The sequence below is a fragment of the Taudactylus pleione genome, unplaced genomic scaffold (assembly GCF_031769625.1).
Source record: "Taudactylus pleione unplaced genomic scaffold, aTauple2 ptg000250l, whole genome shotgun sequence".
In the NCBI taxonomy this organism is placed as follows: Eukaryota; Metazoa; Chordata; class Amphibia; order Anura; family Myobatrachidae; genus Taudactylus; species Taudactylus pleione.
In genome coordinates, this window is record NW_028284652.1 from 2,682,786 (window position 1) to 2,703,475 (window position 20,690).

Here is a 20,690-nt window from a genome sequence, read left to right on the forward strand (position 1 = left end):
CGGCTGCCTGCTGGCACTTGTGGTTCCACAAGTGCCAAAGGGCAGGCACGCTGGCACCTGTAGTCCCACTGTGAAAACAAGAGTATACAACTATTATTATCACTATTACCCCTGCACCCACCAGCCAGGGGTGCAGAGAAGATCCCCGGGCTTCAGCCCAGGTCTGGGGTGCTCAGAAGAGGAGGGACCCATTTATTTGGGGGTCCTTACCTCCCCTGGGATCCCCGGCCTGGGCTGACTAGTTTGGGGTGTTAATGCTTTGGCCAGGGGATCCGGTGAAAGGGTCTCCTGACTGTGGAATTACACTCCAGCTAGCTTGAGCCCGGTGCTGGTTTTAAAAATATAATTTTTTCCCCGTATTTTGAAAACCAGGACAGACTCACAGAGCCCACTGCTGATTCATAATATACGGGGGACCCCTACACATTTTGTCCCCCATATTTTTAGAACCAGGACTGGCTCCCAGAGCCCAGGGCTGGTTATGCTTTTACGGGGGAACCCCACATAAATTTTTTATTTTTTTTTAAACAGAATACACACATGCAGCCTACACGTACCTCACTGATATGTGCAGGCTGCATGTTCGGGTGTGTTTGCCTGCGGTCAGACACAGGGAACTCGGGGAGAAACACGATCACATACATCATCGAAAAACACAATTCAGCAAAACACAATTCTTGGTAAATTTGAGTGTTTCAGCTGTCAAAAGTCTCCCGTGTCCCTGTGATGTCCAGCGTGTTTGATCTCGAACAAACTCGGGGCAAACTCGAATCTTAGTAAGTTTACCCCTATGAGTTGGATCAATTATTGTAACAAAACAATTATTAAGATACAATACAGAATTCCACTGACCCCGTACTGGTAAACTTAACTTATTCAAAATGTTCTTTCTTATTTTTTATGGATTGGACTGAAACCTCCATCCGTAAAGAAAAGATGACTGGAAATGTTTTTGATACTTTTCTCCCTTATGTCCACACTGTGTCAGACATTATAAAGAAGCTCTGAGAAAATGCTTTTGTTTAACATTTTGGTATAATTTAGTATTAACCACAGGGATGCCCTTCTAAATCCTACAATAAGTCATACAACTGGTCTGTCTATTGCTGGCCATACACCTGCACGACCAGCATAAGATCCAATTCACCATACGATTTCCCTTCAATTCCCCGGAGCTCCCCAGCAGTCCTGACCACACGATTTTGTGTTTTTTTCACACACGATTTTCATTAGATCAGTCGTACGAACACGCGTCACTATATGACGGATCATGTAAACGGTTGATCGTGTGCCTCACCAAAAACATGCGATCATGCGATAGATTGGCCCCAAATTTAAATAGAGGGCTGGGCTTCACTGGGGTATAAAAAATGCCTGCCTCTTCAGCTCTGTGCACTCCTGTTTGCTTTGTGATTAGTGAGGCTTGGTTTTTACCCTGCTGAACGCTTCACATTGCTAGCTACTATGCATTGCTTTGTATTGCCGGCTTTACAAAGTGCTTCTTGCTCTATTTCCTGTGGTCTTTTTTCTGCTTTTTTGTGGTGATGGATCCCTGCCGTTGTAGAGCACTGCTGTCCTATGCTGTGGTCAAGCTGAGTGAGGAGAGGGAGAGGGCCCAGCATAGGAGGAGGATGAGGTCCTGCTGGACCAAGGTTTGGCTGCTGGAGAGTCAATCCTATATGCCCATGCTGACAGAGATGAGGGAGAACAATCCAGATGACTACCATAACTTCCTGCGGATGGATGACACCACCTTTCAGGAATTGCTGCGTCTGGTGACCCCCTATATCCGGGAGCAGGACACCAAATTTCGGATGGCCATCACGGACGAGGAGAGGCTCGTGGCTACTCTGAGGTACCTGGCTACGGGATGTTCCTTTGAGGACCTAACGTTTGGGACCCGCATCTCGGCTCAAGCTTTGGGACGCATTATCCCTGAGATGTGCAAGGCTATCGTGAAGGTGCTACAGTTCCGTTATTGTAAGGTAACACACACACACCACACTTTATTTATTGTCAAACCAGAAAAATGTTTTATTTCAAGTTTCTGTAGTTTGCTAGTTATGTGGAAAATTAGATTCAAAAATATTACTTATGTGAAACTTAAATAGTTATGTGAAAATTATATATATTTAGATATAAAGATGGCTAAAATGTTAAAAGTATCACCATGTTACCCAATCCCTGGTAAGTATGGTGCGGCATGAGCTTTGGTGTTTGTGGCCCAGATATCAGGGGCACAAACACATGCAGAAAGTGCAAATTCATTGGGCCCGGTCCCACTGACATGCACTTCCAGTATGTGTTCCTAGCCGCCTGACAGTCTGGAACACAAATACCATGCTGCATTCAGCACCATACTTACCAGGGAGTATGAAACTACATTAATATCAAACAAGTGTGTAAAATTCTTTGGGAAACACATAACAATTAAGAGAAATCCTCATTGTCCTCATTTACTTCACGTAACAGTGTGAAAAAATTGGGTGGTGAGGGTGTAGAAGGAGTTTGGTAGGACGCGGCGGATGGAGTTATATTTTCATAGGAGGAGGTGTCTGGGAGAGCAGCATGGTAGGGGGAGGTGGGTGGGGGAAGAGGTTGGTAGGAGGAGGTGGGGGGGCAATTGTTTGGAAGGAGGAGGTGGTTGGGGGAGTCTTATGGTAGGTGGAGGTGGGTGGGGGAAGAGGTTGGTAGGAGGAGGTGGGTGGGGGATGAGGTTGATAGGAGGAGGTGGGTGGGGGTTGAGGTTGGTAGGAGGAGTTGGGTGGGGGATGAGGTTGATAGGAGGAGGTGGTGGGGGCTGAGGTTGGTAGGAGGAGTTGGGTGGGGGATGTTGATAGGAAGAGGTGGGTGGGGGCGGAGTTTGGGAGGTGGGTGGGGTATCAGGATTGTAGTGTGGGTAGTTTGAAGTTGGTGGATGGTATGTTTGGGATGAATAGTAGGTGGGTGTTGCCATGTTGAGTGTAGGTGGGGTTGGAACTACTGGCGGGGTAATAATGGTAGTGTCCGATGTCAGTAGACATTGCCTTGCTTTAAATATGAGATCAGACGTCAGTCTTTCAAATTGTATTCTTTGGTCCTGGACCATTCCTCGCACCGCTGCACTGACATAGGCCGCAAAGTTGTCATATTCATCCGGTGGTTTCAATAAGGCCTCTCTGGCCTGGCGAAGTAGTGGGTCTTCCTCAGTTTCTTTATTTTTATTTTTCCGCCTTTGTTTTTTAGAAATTGGTGGGCTGGGGTTTGGAGTCGCAACACTCTCTTCTCCACTGTGTAGGTCCGGGTTGCTGGGGATATCTGAAGTCTGTATATAGAGAAAAAAAAAATTATTTTATTTTTTAATTCAGTTTTCAATTTCTTTCACAGTTCCCTACAAGCACGGAAGAGTGAATAGCCCTTGGGGATGAGTTTGAGAGCCGTTGGCAGCTCCCTAACTGTGGAGGAGCTATCGACGACAAGTATATTAGGATTAATCCACCTGCCAACACTGGGTCCTACTACTATAAGAGCTACTTCAGTGTTGTTCTGATGGCTGTGGTTAACGCAAACTACAAGTTCCTGTTTGTAGATGTGGGGAAGAACGGCCGTTCTTCCGACGGTGGCTCCTTTCAGAAGACGGCATTCTACGAGAGGCTCACCACTAACACCCTTCATTTCCCGTCCAGAGAGTCAGCGAAACATGGGCTGAATTTCGTTTTCGTGGCTGACGAGGCTTTCGCCCTTCATGAAAATGTTGTGAAGCCATTCCCTCAGAGGGCCTTGACTCATGAAAAGTGGGTGTTCAATTACCGCCTATCTAATGTGGAGAACGCCTTTGGGATCTTGAGCAACCGATTCCGGATTTTGCATACCCCAATAAATGGTCAAGAAGATTGACTGGGTGGTCATGGCTTGCTGTATCCTGCACAACTTCCTGCGCAAGAAAGCCACCCAGCAAAGGTTATTGGGAACACCTGCAGTTGAAGACCCCGAAAATCCGAAGAGGTTGCTCCGTTCCCCTCAGTGGCTCCACCCACGGTTAGGGAACCCGGAACTTCTCTGGCAAAAAAGGTCAGAGAGGAATATATGGCCTAGTTTAATGAGGACGGTGCAGTGTCGTGGTAAGAGGATATGATCTGAAAAATTTGGAACTTACCGCTGATGTCTCTACAGATTCCACGAAATCCTCTTCCAGCAGGCTGCACTCCACTGACTCCATCACCTGTACAGAAGATCTCACGGGATCCTGCTGCACCAGGAACATCATCAGGTCATAATACCAAAGTTTGGGTTTGAATATGCTGTCGGCCCCGGCTCCAGAACATTTAGAATCCTCCACCTTCTTGTGCTGTTTGACGAAGGTTGTACGCAGATTCTGTATCTTATTGCGCACCCACACGAGGGACTTTGCATCTTTGTGATATGCCATACTATACTCTGACAGCTCCTTTAAGGCGTGGTCATGCTTCAGTCTGTTGCTGTACATTTTGGACTTGGTACGCCAAAGACAGTCATGGTGCCTGTATAGCTCGAGAAAGCCAGTTATGAATTCTGGTTCACGATCCAGAGACATTCCCATGGGTAAAAAAAAAATATATATATATATATATATATATATATATATATATATATATATAGTAAAAAGAACATATTCATTTGATGGTTTCTAATATGCCCACCCCCAACAGTGGGGGTGGCCATTGAACTGTGTAAATGGGGCCCCCAAGTAGACTTATATTCTGGCCACCCCAACAGTGGGGGTGGCCATTGAAATGTGTAAGTGGGGCCCCCAAAATGGTGTATTGAACACTTTTGTTGAAATTGTTGTTTTGTTATTAATAAAGTTGGAGTGTAATTTCTTTGAGATGCATATAATTGTCTATGGGGTGGGGGCTAAATCCAATTCAGTATCACAATGTGCTTTCCATGATTACATTGATAAAACATGGCGGGTGGAGGGTGGTGTAGCCGATGGGAATTGGTTCAAAAACATAGGTAGACGGTAGTCAATGGGCATTGCTGGGCAAAAAGGGGTGGGCATTGCTGGGTAAACAATAGCTAGATGGTGGGCATTGCTGGGGAATAGATGGCCACTGCTGGGCAAACAGGGGTGGGCATTGCTGGGAAATTGATGGGCATTGCTGGTCAAAAAGGGGTGGGCATTGCTGGGTAAACAATAGCTAGACGGTGGGTATTGCTGAGGAATAGATGGGCATTGCTGGGCAAAAAGGGGTGGGTATTGCTGGGTAAACAATAGCTAGATGGTGGGCATTGCTGAGGATTAGATGGGCATTGCTGGGCAAAAAGGGGTGGGCATTGCTGGGTAAACAGAGGTGGTCAGTGTGTGCAGGGCTCAAACCAATGCCCACTATGCATATGCTAAACATTGGTGGCCAGTGGGCTTTGTATATGGGAAACAAGTGGCTTGCAAATACTATACAATACCTGCACAATTGTGTCTGCTGCTCATGTTGCTGATCCTCTCCGCTCGGGCACTGTCTGCAGTGGGCGTAAACAGGAACTTGTCACTCAAATGACGGGGCTCGGATGTTCGGACAAAAGATGCATCGCATGCTGAAAAACACGGCACGATCAGCATACGATTACGACAGACAAGATGTGCTGCACATCTGATCATACGATCCAATTTAGGAGCTGCGGGAGCGCGCATCGGATTGTATACGGGAAAAAAATGCACGATTTCTACAGGATTGATCGTACGACGCATCGTGCAAACGGACAGAAATCGTGTAGGTGTATGGTCAGCTTATGTCTACAATTATGTTTTTCTATTCCGTATATGTATTTCTCATGTTTTGATTGCTATATACATGTTGTATAGAGATTTTAGTAGTACCCGACATTGTATACTGTACTTTAATGGATATGTCAATCTGTCAATAAAGTATATTTAAAAAAATAAAAAAGATACTATACAAAAACATATTGAGCATCACACATTTAAATTACCAATAGCTTGAACAATGTAAATTTATTGAAGGACAGTTTCACAGCTTGGGTAATATATCATGCCCAGTGATAAGTGACATTCACAAATAGTTACATTCTGTTTTAGAACACACACAATCTTAGTATATTATTATGTTAGAAACATCTGGAATGAGACCTTCAATAAGTTTATAAGTGGTTAATGTAATAAAACATTTAAAAATACTAAGAATTTTTGAGAACCACTTTATTTAATGGAATTATTATTATATACTATATAGCTATCACATAATGGCTACTCCAGTGGCGGGCTGGGCCGGGGGGCAGGGTGCCATATGCCCCCTGGGCCGCAGCGTCTGCGGGCCGCGGGCAGTCTGTGTCACTGTGATGGAGTTTGGTCAGCGCTACACAAGTGGCAAACACACAGCCGCCGGCTCCGGCAGCTGTGTGTTTGTTTTGATCAGCAGCCAATGAGAGTCTGTCAGACTCTCATTAGCTGCTGCTGCGCCCACTGCGGGAGCCGCTCCATCTTCCGGCTCCCGCAGTGGGCAATGGGAGAGGCGTCATGACGTCATATGACGTCTCTCCCATAATGCAGAGCGGCCCGGCCCGGGAAGGACAGACGGAGGAGCGGATGGCGACGGCGAGAGCGGGGATTCAGATTTTTTTTTTTTACTACGTGTGTCTACTGGGGGGGAGGCTGGCACCACAAGGGGGGAACCACTACTGGAGGCACTACAAGGGGGGGACTACTACTAATGGGGGCAATACAAGGGGAGGACTACTACTACTACTGGGGGCACTACAAAGGGGGAACCACTACTGGGGGCACTACAAGAGGGAGGGGCTACTACTGGGGGCACTACAAAGGGGGAACCACTACTGGGGGCACTACAAGAGGGAGGGGCTACTACTGGGGGCACTACAAAGGGGGAACCACTACTGGGGGCACTACAGGGGGGCCCACTACTGGGGATTATAACTGGGGGCACTTCAAGGGGGGGACTACAACTGAGGGGACTACTACTGGGGGTACTACAAGGGGGGGACTACTACAAGTGGGGACTACTACTGGGGCACTACAAGGGGGGGACTACTACTACTAGGGGCACTACAAGGGGAGGGGACTACTACTAGGGGCACTACATAGGGGGGAGGGGACTACCACTGGGGCACTGCATCGAGGGACCACTGCTGGGGGCTCTATAAAAAGGGCAATACTGGGGGTACTGCATAGGGGGGAGACTACAACTGGGGCCACTATTTAAGGGGCACTGCATAAGGGTTACCACTATTGGGGGCACTGCATGGGGTGTGGACTGCTACTGGGGGCACTATATAAGGAGCAGTGCATAGGGGGTACCACTACTGGGGGCACTATATAAAGGGCTTACTACTGGGGGCACAAGGGGCACTGCACAGGGGGGACCACTACTGGGGGCACTGTATAAGGGGCACTGCATAGGGGGGATCACTACGGGGGGCACTACTGGAGGCCTGCATAAGGGGGTCCTCTCCTGGGGCACTGCATATGGGCACCACGACGAAGCTGTCCCTAATCTTTATTTTTAATTTACATTAATCCCATATGGACCCGCCTCCTCCCTGGAAGACTTGAGGGGCGGGCGCCGTAGCACGCACATTCTTCGGGCACTCTGGCTACACGCTACTCCTCTGCCAGGGCCGCCTGCATGCATTTGCCCCCAAGGCTAAAAGTTGCCAGCCAGCCCCTGGGCTACTCATATAGGGGTCTATTTACTAAGCCTTGGAGAGAGATAAAGTGGACTGAGAAAGTATCAAACAATCAGGTCCTAACTGTCGTTTTTCAAACACAGCCTGTAAAGTGACAGGAGCTGATTGGTTGGTACTTTATCTCTCCCCACTTTATCTCTCCCCAATGGGGAAATGCACTAAAACCTTGTGATAAAGTGGAGAGTGATAAAGCACCAACCAATCAGCTCCTGACTATAAGTTTACAGGCTGTGGGCCTAATTCAGCAGTGCACTGCTGAACGCAGATTCCCGATGTTCGGTAATCTGCGCAGTCGCTAGACCCATTTTGCGCATGTGCAGAACGGGTCTGAGAGCCTGCACGTAAACTGGCAGCAGACTGTCATCAGTGATTGACAATCTGCTGCAGTTTAGGGGAAGAGAGGGGACGGTGATGCCCTCCGTCTCCCGAAATGGAGGCGTGTCGCCTCCGTTGCGGGGGAGGGAAGAAGCCAGGATCTCCATCGGCTGATTACTACTACTACAGACTACTACTGTCAGTGCCGGATTAACAACGTGGCAGATAGGGGTGCATGCATGAGGGGGCCCCACACAGAGCTACATCTCTAGCGAGAGGGGCACTGTGGAAATGTGAACTAGGTTTCTGTGTGGCATAATGTGAACTGGGGTCACTACTGTGTATTTAACACATTTGTGCTGCTGGGAGTAGTTACACTTTACACATTTGAATAACATTGCCTGCATATCATTTTGACAATTTTATTGGTAGGGACCCCACAAGTTCGTTGCCCAGAAGTCCCCATAAACCTTAATCTTGCCCTGATTACAATGTAGGGGCTACCATTTATTTAAAATAGACAACCTATTACATTAAATGAGAGGACCTCTTTTTATTTGACACATGATGGGGGAGATATGGGCTTTGGAAAAATGTATTATTTTTCTGTGCGTTTCAGTTATTGTCTGGTAATCATCATACAATAACTACTAAAAGGGCACATCATTTGAAAGAGGACACTCCCCTCTTTCAAAACATGGCACCTCCCTGTGTGTGCAGGACAGTATGGGGGAGATAGGGCACAATATGCTCTTCACCTATCTATGGAAAACTATCTTTTTTTTTTGCACTTGGCGATATTGTCAGGTGATCACCGGATAATAATTGCTAAGGGGGCCACAACATTTGAAATAGAGGTCTCCCCTCTTTCGTATGTGAGTGACCCCACATTTACAGGTGTAATTGTGGACATTATAGGGCACAGAGCACCTCCCACCCTTATACAGAAATGATAATCTATTGTTCGTAGTGTGGGGTGATCACAGCAGATCACCAGACAATAGCTGCTAGTGGGCCACATTATATGAAAGAGCATACTTCTTTCTTTCAAATATGACTGCCCACAAAGTTGCTGGTGTCATTATTGGGGTGAGAGGGCACATAATCTTCATCTGCCCAGATAGAAACATTTTTAGTGGAAGACTCTAAAGATGACCCAGATGGTGCTGTAGCACAGTGTGCATAAATAAAGCTGCCCATCCACTATACAATTATCTGTCAGATATATGTCCAATCTGGCTGGTTGGAATGAAAACTTGGTAATGTATGGGAGCAAATGACAGTCGTTCATATGGTTTTAAACACTGAAAAAAGGCCAAAATGTGTCTGAACACCCATTTTTGGCTGTTTTCCAATGTTTGTGATCAAATGGACGATTATCATTTGTTCCCATACATTAACAGGTTTTCATTCCAACCAGCCTGATTGGACAGATATCTGACAGAAAATTGTATAGTGGATGCCCAGCTTAAAGGTTTTAGCAACAAGTTACATAGTCACATTAGCACACCCAGCGGTCACTGCAGGTCTTTCCCCTCAACACCTCCTCAGGTCAGTCATATAACTAACAAGCTGTGTGGTGGAAGCTATTTTAATTAAGCTTCATGGTGGCCCCCGTCAGCATGGATTTAATTCTGTCTTCATTTTACTGCCTGGCTGCTACTTCACTGACATCCTCCCTAAAATTAAGGTCTTTAGCCATTCATCAATGCGTACCACATGCAGTGGCTATCACCAAGTTTCCATCTCCAGTGATACCTTATCCATTTAATAAAGACAACAGTGCTCCTCTCTACCACCATCTCAGAATAGCGATAGCGGGGGCAATAAGGTCACTCATATGCATAGGGGACCCGGACTCACTATAGAACCAGTTAGTGTCTTCTTTCCTCTTCCAGCCAGTATCGTCGGGGAATACAGCATGGGACAGCTGACCCAGTGAAGTTTTTTGTTAAATTGGACTAAAAAATATTATCTATTGCTATAATAAGCGGTGAGCCAATATTGATAAATAGGCCACTTGATGTCAGAGCAGTTTTATATTTTTCTCATCAATTCTCCTTTGGGGATTGCTCTTATGAGTAAGGGAATGTGGGAGCTTGAAAGAACGGTCACATTGTATACAGTGGCAGTTCTAGGGGCGGGCAAGTAGGGCTATTGCTTGGGGTGTTGTAGCCTGGGGGCTCAGCAGCAGTCAGCGCCTGCTCGCCCCCGCCCGCTGTCACCAACCCGGCCACTCCCGCTTTCACCTGCCCGGCCACCACCATATTTACAAACTGTGCGCACTAACTCAGTGCAATTCAGCAAGAAGAAACGCCTTCTTACGTATTTTGACCCATGCAGGACACCGCAGTTGTAGTCCTTCTCATGCTTGCCGGGAGGTGTATTTAATTAATTTCTTTGTTTTGCTCAAGGCAGCAGCTTGCTCTGAGGTAAATTGCTTATTTCTCTTAAGTGTTCTGCTAGTCACTGTGCACACACACACACACACAAAACAGATTGTGTGTGTGCATTGTCACGAGCAGGTAGTGCATACGCCATAGTACCTGACAGCACTGCAGGTGCAGGTCATACAGAAATCGGGACAGCTGAGGTGAACAGATCACATACTGCCTGCCTCCCTGCTGATTGTGCAGCACAATTACTGCTCACTGTGTATTATATTATGAGTGCTCTGTATTTTGTGGAATTAGCATACTTATAATAGACATTATTTAAGTTATATCATGAGCATTCAGTAGTCCCTACTTCAAGACTTATGGTGCATACACACGGTCAGATTTACTGTCAGATTTGAACGATAACGATGTTAAAAATCGTTCAATCATTCATATCTGACAGAAAATTCGACATGTGAGCCTGTAACGATGATCGATGCGTGTTCCCATTTGTCAGATAACGATATCTGACATCTGATGTGTTTGCAGTCAGATTTTGTCGATTTCATTCATTTTAATACAGTCTGAAATCGTTCAAATCGTTTGTAAAATCGTTCAAATCATTTGTAAAACTTGTTAAATCGTTCATCGATCATAACATTTATTTATTAACAGTTATTTATACTGTACAGTGCACATATATTCCTCAGTGCTTTACGGTAACTATTTTAGTCTCTGCCCCAGTACAATTTATAATCTATATTCCCTATCACATGCTCACACACATTCACTAGGGTTAATTTTTTTCGGCAGAAGCCAATAAATTTACCAGTGTGGGAGGAAACCCATGCGAAAACAGAGAGAACATACAAACTCCACACAGATAGTGCCTTGGTCAGGAATTGAACTCATAACCTCAGTAATGTGATGCTAATAACTATGCCATCTGTTCAATTTGTCTTTTTTTTTTTTGCATCCATGGCCACGCCCCCTATCAGGTCACTTTCGCCCTGGGCTCCAAAAAGTCTGGAACTTGCCCTAATTGTATAAATCAAGACATGCACTGTGTAAACCCAAAACTGTGGTCCACCACTGCGCAAACATTGCACAACGATGGTTTAGATTTTTGTGCATGGAGTAGCTAAAAAAAAAAAAAAAAAAATGTTTTCGAGGTGAGCAAGAAGTGGTTCTGAAGTTTTACCTGCTCTGAAAGTTTTTCTCCTTCCTCTTTCCTTCCATTTATCCTCGCTACTCTTCTTAGATCTCTCAGAGCTTGATGAGATCGACCTTTTATGATAAGCCAACGGGCAGATTCCGGCACACACCTGTAGGCACACAAATCACTTAGTTATACTTCAGAGGCAAGCTAACTGTGGCTCTTCAAGAGAGCATCACTGACTGCCATTTACTGACTGTCCCTTCTTACCATGAGGTCAGGAAGAAGAAATAGTATGGAGCAGATACAGAGAACTGCAGCCAGCGCCAGTCTCTAATCCCATAGGCAAGTCCTGCTAGCACAAGTTGTCCTAAGGTAAAACTGTAGGCAAAAAGTGTGCCAACCACAGTGCGTCCATTGGGTGGCATCCATTCTAGCGCTACAAGGGAAAGAAAAGACATTTAGTACTAACGTGTAAAAAAAAATGACATACAGTACTATTAGCAATCAGTGGGGGCGATTCAATTAAATGCAAATTGAATAGCGCCGGGAGCTATTCAATTCAGTGCGCTGTGTGGTCGGAGAATGCCGGTTATCGCGCCTTAACAAGGGTGTTAAGGTGCGGTAACCGGCATTCTCTGACCAAAGTGCCGGGCGCGAGGCTGTTAGCGCCGCGCTAAGCAGAAAAACTGCTGCGTGCCCAGCACTTTGGTCGGATTTCTCCTCACATCCCCAGGGGGTTGCGAGAAGAAATCCTTAGCGCACCCAAATAGCACGGTGTATTGAATAGCTGCGGGAGCTCCCTCCCGCGGCTATTCAACATCGCGTTGAATTGAATTTCACCCAGTGTTGGAGACGAATACATAGATCTGAGAATAGTGATCTACAGTATATTACACTCTTTTTACCCTGCTTATAACAATAACATTGTCAATATCTAAAGTATAATAATAATAATAATAATAATAATAATATTAGCAGACAATCCTATGTTGAGGGTGTCTGGTACAATAATGATACAGTATTATATTTATTGATTTCAGGTTTCATGTGAGACTCAACATCAATGTGCAAATTCAAAAGCATATTAAAGGCCTGTGAAAGGCCAACCACTCATCAGCAGTAGTGTCATGCATGTAGCTGCTTATATACTCAGTGAGATGGTGTTCAGCGTAATCCCAGAGAAGGCGATCCCGCAGAGACAACGGAAGGTACAGTAAGTCACAAAGCTTGGTAGGAAAGCAACACATGTTCCAGAAACTGCCATCATTAGGTACGAGCCAATAAGAATGGCTTTTCTACCAAACCTAAAAAAGACAAAGATATTCATCTATTATTGGATCAAATTAATATAGCAAGTAATATGATAAAGGAAGGGTATCTATCTCTACCAGTCTCATCAACTTTATATTATGTAAGATTTTATTATATTATTATTACTAAATATTTATTTTTGCTGACTGAATTTATTGCCTTTCAGCAGTGTCTTTATAGTATTAAGTTAGGGTTGTCAATTATATATAAAATCTCTGCATCTAGGAAGCAACCGGGTGTTGTATGCATGGGCAACAACAACACACTTTAAAGACTCTACTTGGATAATATAAAAAACTTTTCTATAAAGCACAGTGGGAAGAAAGTATAATAAACACACAAATAAAGTAAAGGCTTCATGGTCAGCAAGTACAAACCAAAATAATCAAATCCCTTTATTCTGCAGATTGGAAGTTGTATTGTATTTACCATCATTAACTTGCTTTTTATATATCTTCATTACTTGGTTAATGTTTTGCATCTTGGTGGTCTATAAGTTATTTCTTATGTTAGTCATACAAACTATTAAAAAACAGGCATTTGTGTGACAAATTGTGCCACACGTAAGTTAATTACAAGCCAGGGACACCAACAGACATTGATGTATTAGCTCCATCAGATTGGGTGCCAAATGCACAGGTTTTTCAGATTTGGCCATATACACCCAGCTGTATTTTTCTCCCCAAAAAAGTACTCTAATTATACAGCTTCTCAAAAGGTGGCACTACTTAAGAACTGCCCTTTTTTTATAGGATACCTTTGGACCTTCCAGGGAAAAAATGCATTTCTAGTCATGTCTATCATTATCAACCAATGTAAATAAAACAGTTGTACATGCATAAGTAACACATGTAATAAAGAGCCATTGCTCCTCAAGGTTGTCATTATAACTTTATACACAATTTTGGCTAAACCAAGCAGTATTTTAGGAGGAATATTGAAAAGTTAAAAATAATGACAAAGAAGTTGTAGAGATGGGTGCTGGCCTGTGCGCCTGACAGCCTTTCTGCTCACCCTCTCCTGAGGAGGCAAGAAATGTGTGAAAAGTCAGTACCGATCACAACTGCAACTGCAATAGTGATTACGCATGCAGTCTGACTACATAGTTGTTACGGACTCCTAGGCTATTCCGTATAAACCCCTAAAACTCAGGCTAGTGAGGTCTTCTGCCACTAACAGCCACCCGCTGTTCCCTTAGAACTGGAAGACGTTCACCCGTACTTAAGTGGCCGCCGGTACTTACTACTCATGGTAGTAGAAGTTTACACCGATTACCTTTGGAAATGAAATACTGGATACTGGGAGGAAAGTCAGTAGTACGGCTAAGAAGCCATGGTGCGGCAGTACAATTTGAAGAATTGATGAAGTGGTTTGATAGCCCGTGATGCGGCTTTGAGAGCCAATGGTGTGGTGGTGTACACCGATGGTGTGGCTAAAGCCGGTAGTACAAACTGAAGAGTTGAGGTAATGACTTGGAAGCCATTGATGCAGCTTTGAGAGCTGATGGTGCGGCGTTGTACGGCGATGGTGTGGCTATGTACGCCGATGGTGTGGCTAAAGCCAGTAGTACAAGTTAAAGAGTTGATGTAGTGGCATGGAAGCCAATGATGCAGCTTTCAGAGCCGGTGTGGCGGCTTGAAAGCGGATAGCAGTCAGGAGGCTGGCTGGGTGGCTGGAAAGCCGGTGGAGCAGCTTGGAAGCCAGTAGCAACCAGGAGGCTGACGGAGCGGCTGGAAAGATGATGCAGCGGCTTGGAAGCCAGTAGCAGCCGAGCGGCAGACGGAGTGTCTGGAAAGCCAGGGAAACAGCACAAGCTATGACCTGGAAAGATGAGAACGCTGACCATGCAGCAGAGCCGAGAAATCCACAAGGAATGCTATAGATGGTGAGGCGGCAAAAGGTCAGCGTGTACAAAAAGCGGACGGAACCAATCATGCTGTGCTGTGGACAGCACGTGACATCCTGCAGCATCCAGAGCGCCTAGCAAATGACGGAACTGGAACCAGACTGCCAGAAGGAGGTAAATTTCTAGAGGGAAGCAAGTTGTGACCGCGACTTGTAACAGCACCCTCCGCTTGATGAACCCTCAGAACCCGGTTTGTCAGGGAAATCTCAGAAGAAATGTCTCTTCAGCCTAGGAGCATGTAGGGCACTCTCAGGGACCCAGGAGCGTTCCTCCGGGCCATAGCCCTTTCAATGGACCAAGAACTGCAAACGACCCCTGGAAATCCTAGAGTCCAAGATCTGCTCAATGATAAATTCATGTTGACCGTGGACCACAATCGAAGCAGGTCTGGATGGAAACTTGGGCTTGAATTTCACGAAGCTGAAGACTGGTTTGAATAGGGAACAATGAAAGGTGTTGTTGATGTGGAGAGACTTGGGTAATTGAAGCTTGAAAGCTACCAGATACACCTGAGCAATGATGCAATATGGGCCAATAAACCTAGGACCTAATTTCTGAGTAGGTTGATGAAGCTTGATTTTTTTTCGTAGAAAGCCAAACCAAATCGCCCTTCTTAAACACACAAGACCTCCGATGCCTATCAGCAGACTCCATGGACCAGAGAGAGACCTTCCAAAGGCTTTGATGAAACGAAGCCGAGAGATTGAAGGCAAAACAGTCAAACTGGAGTCAAAAGAATCCACTCTGGGATGTTGACCAGTTACACAAAAGAAAGGAGAAACTGAGGACGCTGAGTGACACAAGTTGTTAAAAGCAAATTCTGCAAGCGGCAGATGAGAAACCCAGTCGTTATGACACTTGGAAACATAACAGCATAAATATTGCTCCAGAGACTGGTTAACACGCTCAGTTTCTCCATTGGATTGAGGAAGGTACCCTGAAGAGAGGCTGAGGCAGATGCCCAAGGAAGAACAGAAGGCTCTCCAAAACTGTGCCACAATTGTGTTCCTCGATCTGACACAATATCCACAGGTAACCCATGCAGGCGAAAGATATGTTGAAGGAACAAGCCTGAGAGTTCGTTGACAGAGGGTAACCTAGTCAAAAGAACGAAATGTGACATTTTGCTAAAACGGTCCACCACAGTCCAGATAACAGAGCATCTAGCGGAAACTGGCAGATCAACAATAAAGTCCATGGCTATGTGTGTCCAGGGTCTGTTAGGTATGGAGAGAGGAAGCAACAGGTTGGAAGGAGTTGTTTGAGGTGTTTTGTTTTGTTTCGTGCACAGACCTCATATACCAGGACAAACTCACAAACATATTTGGTCAGAGATGGCCACAAAACTGAGCGGGAGAGTAACTCTAGAGTCTTACTAATGCCCGGATGACCGAAAGCTTGTCGAGAGTGGAAATCCAGTAGTACTGTCTTCCTGAATTTTTCTGGGACAAACAGAAGACCGGGAGGTTTATTTGGAGGTGATTCCGACTGATAGGCCTGAATGAGCTCAGCCAAATTCCAGGTGATAGCACAGTGAATGCGAGAATCTAGAATAATAGGTTCATCTGAGATAATGGCCTGTTGCACTGGTACAAAGCTCCTGAAGAGAGTATCAACTTTAATGTTTCTATGACTTCATGTTTGGCCCCCTTTAGCCAATGCCTCCAGTCCTCGAAGGCCTACTTAATAGCAAGCAACTCCCGATAACCCACATCGTAGTTGAGTTCTGCTGTGGTGAACTTGCAGGAGAAGAGAGCACAGGGGTGCAGTTTGTTGTCCACAGAATCCCTCTGGGACAAGATGGCTCCAGCTCCTATCTCGGAAGCGTCAACTTCCAGGACAAACGGGAGATCTAGAGTAGGATGGCGAAGCACTGTAGCCTGTGTGAATGTGGTCTTAAGAGCCTTGAAAGCTTGAACAACTTTGGATGTCAGCTTCTTTTTTGGTCAGTTCTACAATGGGTGGAAGCGCTGAATAACTTTAAGGGTAGTTGGTTGGACAACATGCTGATAATGTTCACTGACTGTCAGTAGATGAGAATGTCATCAAGGTACACGACCACAAAAACTCCCAGGAATTCATGAAGGACATAGTTTATTAGATCTTGGAAGACTGCTGGAGTGTTAGCTAGGCCGAATGGCATGACCAGGTACTCATAGTGTCCTGAGTGAGTACTAAAAGCCGTCTTCCACTCAACGCCACTCCTAATTTGGATCAGGTTGCAAGCTCCCCGGAGGTCAATCTTAGAAAATATAGTAGCTTGACGCAATTGATCAAAAAGGACCAAAATTAGAGGAAGTTGGTAGGAGTTTTTTACAGTGATATTGTTGAGACCCTTGTAGTCGTTTGAAGGATGGAAGGGACCATCCTTTTTCTCAAAAAAGAAGAAACCAGCCCAGTCCGGAGACTTAGAGGGGCGGATAAATCCTTTCGTCAATGCATCCTCGATATACTCTTTCATAGCCTTATCCTCAAGAACAGACAATGTATACAACTGGCCTTTAGGTAACTTGGCTCTAGGGACTAAATTGATGGCACAGTCGTATGGATGATGAGGAGGTAGGGCATCTGCCTTCTGTTTAGAGAAGACATCGGCGTATTCTCGGTACTGGACAGGAATGGTAGGACAAATTTCAGCAACAGCAGGCTGAACCACCCGAACAGAGACAACGAGACTCCAGGCACGACTCCATTTCATGATTTTCCCGGGGAACCAGTCATTAACGTGATTATGATCCCTAAGCCAAGGGAGATCAAAAACGATGGGTGCTAACAGACACTGGAGAAGGAAAAACGAGATAATCTCAGAATGTAGAACTCCAATGGACAACCGAAGAGTAGGTGTTTTGAACTTGATAAGACCATTTGAGACCAGTCCTCCATCCAGTCCACAGATAGGAATTTCCTGATCCAAAGGGACAGAGGATACACCCGGAGACTCAAAAAAGAAGATATCCATAAACTTGTCAGCTGCACCGCTATCCAAAAATGCAGAAGTGGCTAGAGTGGAATTGGGGAGTTGGATAGCTGCTGAACCTAATACAAAGCTTTCTGAGGAAATGGGAGCCAGGCCAAAATGCAATTCCTCCCGAACACCTAGGCCTTGCCTTTTACTGGCTTGAGTGGACAATTACTCAAGGAATGTCCCTTGTCCCCGCAATACATACAAAGACCCTGGGAACATCTCCTACGTCTCTCTTCAGGAGGTTGCCAAAAAGTAACCCAATTTGCATAGACTCTTCCTGATTCGAGGACGGAACCCAGATGGGAGACCAAGCCAATCTTGTAGGAAGATTCTGCCCCCATCTACGTTCACGGAGACTATGGTCAATTCTGATTGCCTTTTGCATGAGATCATCCAAAGATTCAGATGGGGGATGCTGGACGAAAAGCCAGGTCATTCCAACCAGAATCCACCGCCCATCTACGGAATTCTGAAGAATAATCTTCAACTGTCTTAAGTCCCTGCCTGAGGAAGCGTAATTTAGACTCAGCCAAAGCAGTTCTGTCAGGGACATCATACAATAATCCCATAGCAGAAAAGAAGGCATTGACAGACTGTAGAGCTGTGTTGAGGGTAACCCAAAAGTCCAAGTCTGAGGATCTCCCTGGAGAAGAGAAATGACCAGACCTACTTGTTGAGACTCTAAACCAGAGGAGATGGGACGTAACCTGAAGTATAGTTCACAACTTTCTTGGAAGTTGAGGAATTGTTTGCGATCCCCAGCAAAACAATCTGGAAAATTCATCTTAGGTTCCTTAAAGCAACTGGGGCTGCTGGAGACCGAACCTCCTCAACACGAAGGGAAAGCTCTTGAACCTTTTGTGTGAGAACTTGGATTTGTGCAGCAAGCACCTGGGCAGGATTCTGTGCCTATTCCATATTATCTTTTTAAGGCCGACTAATGTTATGGATTCCTAGGCTGTGCCGTGTAAACCCCTAGAACCCAGGCTAGTGAGGTCTTCTGCCACTAACAGCCATCCGCTGTTCGCTTGGAAGACATTCACCTGTACTTAAGTGGCCCCCTGGACTTACTACTCGGGGTAGTAGAGGTTTACACTCATTACCTTTGGAAACCAGAGTATAGCAGGAAATACTGGATACTTGGAGGAAAGTCAGTAGTACGGCTAAGAAGCCGATGGTGCGGCTATGAGAACCGATGATGCGGCTGAAGCCAGCAGTACAATTTGAAGAATTGATGAAGTGGTTTGGAAGCCAGTGATGTGGCTTTGAGAGCAGATGGTGCGGCGTTGTGCGTCAATAGTGCAGCTTTGTATGCAGATGGTGCGGCTGAAGCTGGTATTACAATTTAAAGAGTTGATGTAGTGCCTTGGAAGCCAGTGATGCAGCTTTTAGAGCCGATGGTGCGGCTTCGTACGCCGATGGTGCGGCTTAAGCCTGTATTACAATTTAAAGAGTTGATGTAGTGGCTTGGAAGCCAGTACTATGGCTTTGAGAGCCGATGGTGCAGCATTGTATGCTGATGGTGCGGCGTTGTACGCCGATGGTGCACCTTTGTATGCCGATGGTGTGGCTAAAGCCAGTAGTACATGTTAAAGCGTTGATGTAGTGGCTTGGAAGCCAGTGATGTGGCTTTGAGAGCCGGTGAGGCGGCTTGGAAGCGATAGTAGCCAGGAGGCTGATGGAGCGGCTGGAAAGCTGGTGGAGCAGTTTGGAAGCTGGTAGCAGGCAGGAGGCTGGCAGAGCATCTGGAGAGCCATGGAAACAGCATAAGCTATGACCAGGAAAGATGAGAACGCTGACCATTCAGCAGAGCCGAGAAATCCACAAGGACCGCTATAGTTGGTGAGGCGGCAAAAGGCCAGCGTGTACAAAAAGGGGAAGGAACCAATAATGCCATGCTGTGGACACCATGTGACATCCTGCGGCATCCAGATCGCCTAGCAACTGACGGAACTGGAACCAGACTGCCAGAAGGAGGTAACTTGCTAAAGGGAAGCAAGTTGTGACCGCGACTTGTAACAATAGTATGCTAATCCACTGCGAATGCTATGCCGTCACAGCCAAACATAAGGACCACCCATTTTACCTTACACACATCAGTAATGTTTAGCAAGACTGTGAAACCATTGGTACAATCGAGTACCATCGCAGCCTCACGCACACTTGTACAAGCTCTGACCTTACTCAGAAATTGATAACTTCATTGTGCACTATAAGTACTCAGGCTGCGTAAGGCATCGCAGTGGATAATTTATGCACGCCACTGCAACGGCGTTCAAATGCCCTGGCAGGCCTGCGTTTCACCGACCAACCCCCTGTCACCTCCCACAAACGGCACTTCCTGTCAATCACTCTGCGATGGGTCTGCGTAGTCACAGCGATCGCAGGCCCGATCGCAGTGGCCGGATCACGCACTGCGATGCATACGTGATGCATATTGGTGAACTGATTGGCTACAGCTACACAAACAGAAGGTAGCCATTTTGTGGGCTAAGCCAATATGTGGGTTCTCTAGGAACTGGTGACATAATATAAATCATCTAGGCTATATAATCATGCAAATTATATTGGATGAAAAAATTGGATGATTTCCCTGTCTGCAGGCAACAAGCACATTAGTGGTATTTCTATACAAGCATACACCATACAGGGACAAATGTGCATTATTCCCTATTTTTGTTAGAATATTACCTGTCAGCCAAACTCCCAAGCACGACAGCTCCAACCAAAACCCCTGCCATGTAAATGGACTGAGCTACCTGTCTCATTTTGCGCTGGTTACAGACTAAATCCCACTGCAACAGAGAGACAAAATTCATTCTTATTCCATATTTTTCAGTCCCCTAGAGTACAATATGAATTAAACATAGTAAATTTCTGATGCAGAATATATCTGAACATTTTTTTTTTAGACAATTACATATAAAATATGCAGTTATTGGGTTATAATATTTTGGGCTATTTGTACATTGCTGT

The 20,690-nt window shown here is 45.6% G+C and overlaps 1 protein-coding gene across 1 annotated transcript in view; it reads right to left on the minus strand.

Annotated features, from left to right (window-relative positions):
* Nucleotides 1-20,690, minus strand: part of LOC148515334 (solute carrier family 22 member 20-like) — a 48,538-nt gene that overhangs the window by 19,274 nt on the left and 8,574 nt on the right. The window contains exons 2-5 of the mRNA XM_088480136.1: nt 20,406-20,509; nt 12,682-12,836; nt 11,800-11,968; nt 11,575-11,698 (exon numbers count right to left, since the gene is read on the minus strand). Coding sequence (XP_088336262.1) covers nt 11,575-11,698; nt 11,800-11,968; nt 12,682-12,836; nt 20,406-20,509 — 552 coding nt within the window. The remainder of the gene's footprint in view (nt 1-11,574; nt 11,699-11,799; nt 11,969-12,681; nt 12,837-20,405; nt 20,510-20,690) is intronic.